We start from the raw sequence: 10,339 nt of genomic DNA, 5'->3' as shown, positions 1-10,339 counted from the left end.
TAGGCGTCTGTCGATTCATCAAATAATACTTTGCAAAAAACAAACGGGCTAACCGCAAACGTCCGTGCCGTATAGCGTGAATAACCCTGTATATCCAATAATTTTTATCAGAGAATAATTTAATTGAAAGCAATAATTTAAAAATATTGTAAAATACAGTATGCTTTCTATTTTAAAAGAGAAATATGTTGATTAGAAGTGGCTATTAGCTTTCGCTTGCAAGTGACACATCCAAAGGCCTGTACTTAAAGGAGATATAATTGAAATATTAATAAAACACTGTTCTGGAGTAAAATGTGTTTTTTTTTGGAGGTCTGGAACTTTGAACTGAACTAAAACTCATCAAAATGATGTTAATTATTTTCACTTTTAAGAAATAATTTTGATAAGATCCAAGTGCTGTATGATGGTATAAAGCAAGAAGTCACAATCGAAGAACACGACGTGCCAGACTTGGTAAAATTGGAAAGTAAACCATTTGAAATGTTCGAACTGGAACCTATGGAAAAGTTAAAAACTAATCAAAAAGCAAATGCCTCGACAAATCTCCACAAGTGTAAGATTTGTAGTAAGACATTTGTACGTGGAGGAAATTTGAAGTCGCATTTGATCTCTCATTCAGAGGTGCGCCCTTATGAGTGCGACATTTGCAATGTGAAGTTCAAAAGGCAGCACAACCTAATTATTCATAGAAATAAGCACACAAAGGAAAAACAGTACGACTGTAACATTTGTAACAAAAGTTTCTTCTCTTCAAATAATTTGGGTTCACACTTAGTCACTCACTCAGATGAACGCCCTTTTAAATGCGATATTTGCAATTTCAGATTCAAAGTCAAATCGCACCTAACGGTTCATCGAAATAAGCATACGAAAGAAAAACAGTTCAATTGCACTATTTGTCATAAAAGCTTTCTATCGACGAGTAACTTGGGATCCCATTTGGTCAGTCACTCTGACGAATGGCCTTTTCAATGCAATATTTGTAATTTGAAATTTAAACAAAAGCGACATTTTAATTCGCATCAACTTAAGCACGCGAAGTAGAAGCAATAAACATAAAAAACACGCTAGAAGTAATTGACAATTACGATTTAATAATTGCGGTTTAGATCCAAAAAATGGTTACCTGATACTTATTTAGGTACAAAAAAATAATTGTAGTAAAATGCATTATGGACAAACCAAAGTAAGCCACAGGTCACTAAAAAAATGAAACTTCAATTGAATAACTTAATTTGTGAGTTTATTAAAAATTATTTAATATTATTTACTAAAAAAACTGGTCAAATTACTTGATCCAGTTACTATTCTATCCATTGATCAAATATAGCGACTTACATCAATATTTGTTCCTTGCCTCAATAATCCTTGCCTAATTTTGAAGTGTGCTAAGTGAATAATAACTGTGTCAATATTTTTTGTTAAAAATTAATTTTAAAGTTTACGTTTGAAGTGGTGTGTGATCCCTCTTTGAAAAAAAAAACACATCAGCAGCAGCACCAAACAAATCTCGCTTCTTTAAGTTCCAAACAGGAAAATATTGAGAGAGTGACTTAACTTAAGCTCGCAAGACAAAACACAGAAAAAATATGAGTAGAAGCTCTTGAAGTATGTAAAACCCAATTCCTTGGTAGAAATTAGTCTCATTACAAAACATGAAATAAATTCAAGAATAATCTGTAATATAAGGTTGTGTAAATTGAATTATATTTATCATTATGAATTAATTATAATTATCGCTCAAGGAAGTTTTCATTTTTCGAAATTTGGATAAGTAAATGTATTTATTCGATGCAACATAAGGGAGAAACGAATTATGGTCACAACAGTTAAAATTTTTAATTAAAAGTCTTTTTGTTTACAATGTTCAGATTACTAGTGAACTAAAACACAATTCTAAACGATCATAAAAAAATGGAAACACCTTTTTTGACTTTTGGTGTTTGCTTGACTGGACAATGGATGGAAATGGGTTAAAGATTGTAGCATTAATGCGTAAATATATTTAACTAGTGCAGAAATTGTATTCATTAATAATTTTAATGATAATATCCCGAAATTTTTGTTGATGCTTAATAAAATTCCAAAATCATGGAATTCAATTAAAAATGCAAATCAAAGTGAACATTAATATGTAACAATTCATATAACTGATTCACTAAAAAAAATTAGCAATTTGAAAGTCGAGAAACAGTTTTTAGATTCAAACTTGGTAAAGTTGATAACTTTGTTAATTGTATCCCTGTTACTGAAATTATTGTTTTATTACTGTTATTATTAAAATTCATCAGCGTTTTTGAAATAAATTGTAATTATAACGGTCTACTGTTTATAAAGAATGATTTTATACCGCAGCTGCAATAAATATAATCAAGCGCGATTTAGTATAAGCTTGTACAAAAAAGTATTTGTTAATTACAAATGTTAAAACCTTAGGTTAAGCTGATTGGGTTTGTAGCTTAGTATTATTATTGGGATTAATTTAAAAAATTTTAAATTGTTTTTATTTTACAAAAATACATACTGCATCCCATTTAGATATTACCAGTGTTGTTGCTGTTTATGTCTTTTGGTGAGTTGTAGATAAAACTACACATCAAACTGTAGAGCAAGAACGGCTCATGCGATTGAGAAACACATTTAAACCCTTAGTTGGAAGGAAGCAAATGAAGCCAAAGATTAGTTCCTTTTAACCGATTTCTTATGTTTTTAGGCAACAAGCTGATATTGGTCGGTCTTACAACTTGGAAATAAAAGATGAACTTGATATTGACGAATTCGACATTCCCGATTTCGTAAACATAAAAGAAATAGGGGACATCGGCGAAGATATGGGAAGAAAATCGAACAACGACAATGATTTCGCTAGCACTTTATCCGCCGACACATATCCATCTCAATACATCATCAGTGAGGAAAATACGAAAAATTTTGAATGCATCGTGTGTCATAAACTATATAAATCTCAAACAACTTTGAGACGCCATCAGAACATTCACACAAAGGCAAAGGAGTACAATTGTAAGATATGCAAGAAGACGTTTTACTATAAGACTTGTCTATCACGGCACGTTCTAATTCATTCAAGTGAACAACCTCTTAAGTGCGATTTGTGTAATTCGAAGTTCGATTTGGAAAGCAGTTTAAGGGAGCATCTAATTCGACATGCCAATAGCAAGCAGCCTCAAAATAATTGAAGTTTATCTTCTATTTTGATCATGCACTTRTTTGCTTCTATCGTAGGTTTATCTTCAGATTCCTTTGGATTTGAATTGCGATTSAAATGAAATATTTTCGGCAAGTGACTTCRAAAACGTTAATGTATGYGTTTAACTAGCGCAAATTAAAWATSAAAAAAAATTGTTGTGGAAGAGCACCCGCGATCGAGCGACTTTTGCAGGGCGAAARATTTCTCTGACAATGGAAATCAATATTTTAAATACAGTCGCGCACATGAGCGRCTTTTTGTAGCCGCTACTGAAGACTGGGGGCGACAGGGGCCGRAAATGGAACTTGTTCCATTGAAGACAAAATAGTTTGTGTTTTGTCGGCGATCGCAGMRAATTTTGTCTCTTACTGACCCTGGATGAGTTTTTTGAAAAAGTCACTTAAAAAGAAATTTCTGGAAGTTTCCCTGAAATTTTTCAGWTACTAAGGCAAGTCAACTGAYCGTTGTTAAAAAGGAGTTCAAAGATTSGTCAAGGAAAAATAAAAAAATTCCTGAATGCACTCTGAATAACAGCACTCGAAAGAGAAAATCGGTTGCCTTAAGTGAKGGAAAACTCACTTGATTAGACAATTTCTGGGATATTTCAGGATATTTTCAAATTTTTCAAAAATTTTACAWGAAAAAGCCSAAAATCCCACTGAAATKTGGTGAAATTGTCGAGCTTCAAAAGTCGCTCGTCTGCGGGTGCCCTAATATGCRCTCTTTTCATGGCATTAGTTGTAYTARCTCTAGTTAATGTCTAGGATTTAGTTAATTAGCTTATTAAGGTTTGTCTACTTTAGTTGTTGACCRGTTGGTCTAAATATTMATTTTACAATTTAKAGGGGCCGTAATATTAAACAGTCAGGGATGTTCTTTGGTACTACTCATCAAAATTACTCATTRGAAATGTTTGCTASATAGATCTGAACTATATCTAATGTAAATATTCCARCGATAAATAAACTRCATTAAAAATASACGTGCTATGAAGCTCAAAATRTTCTTTCAATTTGAATGTCCCAAAAAAYTACTAAACAATATTGTTAACTGATACTTTTCATTTTCAGCTGTCACGTTGGTAAAATTCAACAGTTTTTCGATGAATTAAAGGGAGAAGTAAAAATCGAAGACCACGACTTGGCTGAACTCGTAAAATTGGAACGGGAAGCTAATTACATTGATAAACTCAAAGACCCCAAAAGTGTGCTTGTAGAAGAAAAGCTATGTAGATGTGAGATTTGCCACAAAACTTTTGTGAGCGCCAACACGTTAAAACACCATTTGATCGTTCATTCAAGCGAACGTCCGTTTAAATGCGACATTTGTGATCTAACGTTTAAACGTAAAGCATATTTAAACATTCATCGAAATAAGCATACGAAACAAAGACAGTACGAATGTAATGTGTGTCAGGAACGGTTTCTATATTCAAGTAACTTGTTATCACATTTGAACAGTCATTCAGGCAAACGGCCTTTTGAATGTCGAATTTGCAAATCGAAGTTTAAACGAAATTCGCAACTAAAATGTCATCAGAATATACATAAGAGAAAGAGCGAGCACGATTGTAATATTTGTCACAAACGTTTTGAATCTTCTAGCAATTTGCGGGCTCATTTGGTCATTCACTCACGCGAATATCCTTATGAATGCAATGTTTGCAATTTGAGGTTCAAACTAAAACAGATCTTCAATGRCCATCAAAAAACGCATGCAAAATAAAAGTAGTTTGAWTATTAGCCTTGTAATAAATTACATAAATGTTCATTTAATTTGCTTGTTCAATTGCTCATTACTATCAAATAGCCAGGTTTTTGAATGAGKCTTTGGCTACTTTCAACGTTAAAAGTTTGAACTGCTCATCRAGTTAACTTAAGCTGATTATTTTGATTTGTAGATATAGAATTAACGGTAGTTCAGAACTGTTGGTCGATGTAAAGMAGGAAATCAAAATCGARGAACTGGACTGGGYCCAAGAGGTAAAAGTTGAAGTGGAATCCGATGATCAAARCGTTTGYCAAGATGACCTTTTAAAGRCATTCAAATGCAGTGTTTGTAGCAAAACATTTGCACGTGTGAAACAACTGAAAGCTCATTTGATAATCCATTCCGAGGAACGCCCTTTTGAATGCGAATTTTGTGATAGAAAGTTTAAGCAAAAACGGGCTTTAAGTAGTCATCGTAACAGACATACGAAGGAAACGCAGTACGAATGTAGCATTTGTCATAAAAAGTGTTTATATCGAAGTGCTTTGGCTTATCATTTGAGTACACACTCAATCACAGAAAAGTGTGCATATTGCTACACGAAGTTTGAAAATAAAGAGCGATTAGCTCAACATCTAGATACATGCCCTAGCATGCATGCGATAAAATGTGATTTTTGCAGTATGACATTTTTAAGGCAATGGGAGTTAAAAGCACACCTAAATAAGCATGAGCTGGAAAGTAATCGTCTCAATGTTTGTAATGTTTGTCAAGAAAAGTTTTTATCATTAAGCGACTTGCGTTCCCATTTGACCGCTCACTCCGACAAATACCCATTTGAGTGCACTATTTGCAATGTAAGGTTCAAATTAGATAGCGTTTTTAGCGAACATCAGAAGACACATGCCAAATAAAAATAATTCGCGATTTAGAGTCGTAAGAAATGTGTATGTGCAGTTTACGCATGTTTTCAAATCTTCTACACAGTCAACTTACAATGACGAGATATTATTCTGTTGAGATTGCTCTAAAACATTAAGAAATTTCGTTTCTACCCGCTTGTTTCAAACAAAGCATTTGTGGCAGCTACAACTGTTATATAATGACTATGATTTGGCCTTTCAAATTTTATAATCATCGTTTTACCGCACTAGTGTTTTATTAATATCTTAAGTGAAATTAAGTGAAATTGACCTCAAGGTAGACATTTTTAACTTGAAAAACATACAATTACATGGAAAGTCACATAAGTGCGTTAATAATATAATGTGCTACGTATTACGTACAATATTTGATGATGAGTGAACCATAACGATTATTCTTTTAATGAGTATTTGAGTAAAAGTAATTAGTTATAAAATTGAATACAGAACACCGGTAATGAAAATTTATCATTGTCATCAGAATCATTGTCAAAGTTGTGTTTTAAAATTACACATTTTATAATGAGTTCAAGCGATGATCCAACGTGATATTGGGAAAGAAGCGTTTAATGTTGTTTCGGATCTTGTGCCAGCGAAACCACGGAACAAATACCAAAAAGCTTTCGATTGGTTCCAGAAATGGTGCAGTGAACGAAAGGTACTCAACTTAACAAGCGAGAAAGGATTATTAGTATATTTTAACAAAGTAAGCAAAATACATAAACCTTCATCCCTTTGGTGTTCGATGTTCTTTGCGATCAAAGCTTATCGGTTATTTATTTCTTCCGTGATTTATCTGGCACAAGATTCGAACAACATTAAAAGCTTCGTTCTCAATATCAGGTGGCAGATCATCGCTTGAACTTATTTTAAATGTGCAATTTTAAGGCACAACTTTGACAACGATCGACAGATTTATTACCGCACTAGTGCGTAAGTCAGTCATAATTATGTGTACAAACTTTTACAGCAATATAATGAAACATAATATGGAAAATACATGTGCTTTGACTGTGTTTCTTTTTTTCCTATTTAATTTACCATATAAATATGAGCAGTTGAAAATTTTATAAGAGCGCACAAAGTATGTCCGCTATTTCAATGAAATTATACAGGCTGGTTCATGTTAAGCGTTATTAATTGTAACAGGTAAAAGAGGATAAATAAATCAACAGGTAAAAGAGGATAATTTGCATAAAATTGTAGGTACGTCGTCCTGTAATAAACTGCTCACCAAAATGAACGTAGCACAGTCTTTATTGTCCTAACAAGTCTCATTTGTTTGTTAGTAAATGTTTTGATGCAAATTAAGCATCGCAGACAGATTTTTAACAGGGTGGCAAATCAAAACTTGTAAAATTTCAGGAAGTTCGGCATGCTCCTAGCAAAGAAAACGTTTTTTGCATCTCAGCACCAAAAGTTCAAAAATAAACCAATTAGCTCGAAACGGTTTCTGAATTTTTAGGCGATCTCTTCTCTGCGTTTTGCAGCAATGGACATCCAAACACGCGAGACGGGATAAAAGCGCATATAATAGGCGCAGCAAATTGGTTGCGACTCAAGTTGAGTGAAATTCAGTTAGCACAAAAAGTTGTTGCATCTGCAGGAAACAACGATTTTTACTTTTTTAATTTTTTTAATTTTTTTTAAATTTTTTTAAATTACTTTAGTGATTATTGAAAAAATCAACCTATAGCCATCAGAATCATCCTTAGAGTAGAAATCCAACAAAGTTTATAGTTGTGTCGTATTTGGCACTTATGTAAAGAGGAACAAACTTAAATAGAAATCCAACAAAATTAATAACTTTGGATTAATTGGACGACACGCAAAAACAAAAATTTGTGTTTTATCAACAAGCATTGGTCTTAAGACCAATGTTTGTTGATAATTATTTGTTAATTTAATTACGCTGTTTAATTGTTAATTTAATTAATGTTAATTATTGTTGCTTTATTACTCTATGTAAGTGTATCGAATCAGAATGAATATGTATGAAGGTATGAAAATTCTTTATATTGGTCAAGTTGGTAAATCATTAACAAATTTAGCTAATTGTTTCCATTTTTAGATGTCAAATTAACAATGGCCCAGAGCTTTTGGTTAATATAAAGGAAGAAATCACAATCGAAGAACACCACTTGCTGGAAGAGGTAAAAATTGAAAAGGAAACGAGTGAACAAATTATCCATGAAAATCACTTTCAAGATACATTCTCATTGACGTGCAATATTTGTAACAAAACATTAGCAAGTTTGAGAAATCTGAAAGCTCATGCGGTCATCCATTCGGACGAACGCCCTTTTCGATGTAGCATTTGCCATATCGGTTTTAAGCGAAAACAGGGGCTACAAATTCATAGAAATAAACATACGAAGGAAACAGAATACAAGTGCGAAATGTGTCACAAAATTTTTTGGACTTTAAATGGTCTTCGGGGTCATTTGTTCACCCACTCAAACGCGCTTCCTTTTGAATGCGATATCTGCAACTTAAAGTTTAAATTGAAATACCGCTTAAACGCGCATCGCAATAAGCATACAAAGGAAAAACGGTACGATTGTAAAGTTTGTGGTAAAAATTTTTTCTCAGCAAATAATCTAGGTGCTCATATGCCCACTCATGCAAAGGATCGGCCTTTTGCATGCGACATTTGCAAAGCCTCGTTCAAAAAAAAGTTCGACCTAAATATTCATCAAGATAAGCATTCAGACGAAGGCGCTTTTGAATGTAATGTGTGTTATTTAAAATTTAAAATGAAACGGTCCTTAACAAGACACCTAAATAGTATACATAAGAAGACGGATTGGGAATGAGAAAAAATAAATATTAAGTTCATTATGTGTACTTTTATATAATGAGTTATTTTTATACTTTATAGTGTTTATATGGGGCCTATCAATGACATAAAGACAGTTTTCACCCATACAAACGTTCGAACGTTAGATTCGTAATATTTTTTAATGATAATGCCACTCACGTGTTTGTGGTTCACTGAAACCTTAAAGGACCGTTTACACGCTCAAGCCATCTGAACGATTTGGCTTGCGCAAGCCAGATCTGTGCAGATAAACTGAACGAAAATCTGGCGTTTACACGTTCAGTTCGTTTTACACAGTTGTGATATAATGTGACATAAAACCAACAAAGTGTATCTAATTTCAGACTAATTTGATGATGTGTTGAAAGAGAAATTGTCATCTTATCACCGAGAAATGGTTTTAACTTTTAATATTGTATAAAATTCAATTAGCTTTATAAAGTGCTTTTGGATAAGAAATAATGTGTACGTTGTAATCACACATATTTTGTTTTAATTATTTATTATATTGAACTTCCTATGATAGTACCATATTAATATACATACCCGATACCCCTAAACATTTCTGTTTACGAACCGAACGAATTATAAATTCTGCAATCCGAAAAGGTTGGTCAACCGAACAGGCTTTCCAATTTATCTGTTCGGATTGTCCGTACATTTATGTAATTAAATATGTTTTATTTTAACTATTGCGAAAATGTAACGCGTTCAGATATTATTACATCAAGAGTATTTACAAATACAGATACAATTAGTTAATCACTACCACTTTTAGCTGACTATTTTTATTTGTAGATGTCAAAAGAACAATAGTTCAAAGCTACTGGTTGATATAAAAGAAGAAATAATAATAGAGGAATACCATCTAAGCGAAATGGTTAAAATTGAAATGGACACCGATGACGAAACCATTCAACAAAATACCCTTCTAAACGCATCGCCATCTTCATTCAAGTGCAATTTCTGCAGCAGAACATTTGCACGTATACAAAATCTGAAATCTCATGTGGTCATCCATTCTGACGAACGGCCTTTTGAATGTGATGTTTGCAATTTAAAATTCAAAAGGCAAAAGACCTTAGCAGCTCATAGGAAAATTCATACGAATGGAAAACAGTACGAATGCAAGATTTGTCATAAACACTTTTTAAATGCAAGATATTTGGTATCTCACACAGCTACTCACTCAGATGAGCGTCCTTTTCAATGCGATATCTGTAACTTACAGTTTAAAACTAAATCCCGCTTAAATGCGCATCGAAAAAAGCATACAAAGGAAAAACGATACGATTGTAACGTTTGCGGTAAAAAATTTTACACAAAATACAATCTGAATTATCATTTGGTAAGTCATTCAGACAAACGTCCTTTCAAATGCGATATTTGCGATTCCAAGTTTAAAAAGAAGAATCATTTAAATAATCATCGAAACAAGCATACAAAAGAAAAACAATACGATTGTGAAATTTGCCATAAGATTTTTTTCTATTTAAGTGGTTTAGTTTCACATATGACCAGTCATTCTGACGAACGCCCTTTTCAATGTGAGCAGTGTCCTCTGAAATATAGACAAAAAAGGGATTTAACGAAACATCAACAAAGACATCACCCAAATTAGTGCAAATTTAATTAGGAAAAACAAATTTTGTAAACACATTTTTGTAAAAGATC

The 10,339-nt window shown here is 32.8% G+C and overlaps 1 protein-coding gene across 1 annotated transcript in view; it reads left to right on the top strand.

The window, feature by feature from the left end:
- The first annotated feature begins 1,175 nt into the window (after window positions 1-1,175).
- LOC109538046 (zinc finger protein 569) overlaps window positions 1,176-10,339 on the top strand; it is a 15,144-nt gene continuing 5,980 nt past the window's right edge. The window contains exons 1-6 of the mRNA XM_048669121.1: window positions 1,176-1,189; window positions 2,717-3,016; window positions 4,282-4,605; window positions 5,112-5,420; window positions 7,916-7,997; window positions 9,444-9,622. Coding sequence (XP_048525078.1) covers window positions 1,176-1,189; window positions 2,717-3,016; window positions 4,282-4,605; window positions 5,112-5,420; window positions 7,916-7,997; window positions 9,444-9,622 — 1,208 coding nt within the window. The remainder of the gene's footprint in view (window positions 1,190-2,716; window positions 3,017-4,281; window positions 4,606-5,111; window positions 5,421-7,915; window positions 7,998-9,443; window positions 9,623-10,339) is intronic.

Source organism: Dendroctonus ponderosae, unplaced genomic scaffold (assembly GCF_020466585.1).
Source record: "Dendroctonus ponderosae isolate FM_Combo_2020 unplaced genomic scaffold, Dpon_F_20191213v2 Dpon_F_20191213_8, whole genome shotgun sequence".
NCBI lineage: Eukaryota > Metazoa > Arthropoda > Insecta > Coleoptera > Curculionidae > Dendroctonus > Dendroctonus ponderosae.
Note: the sequence above shows the minus strand (reverse complement) of the source record. Positions and strands in the feature narration are given on the sequence as shown.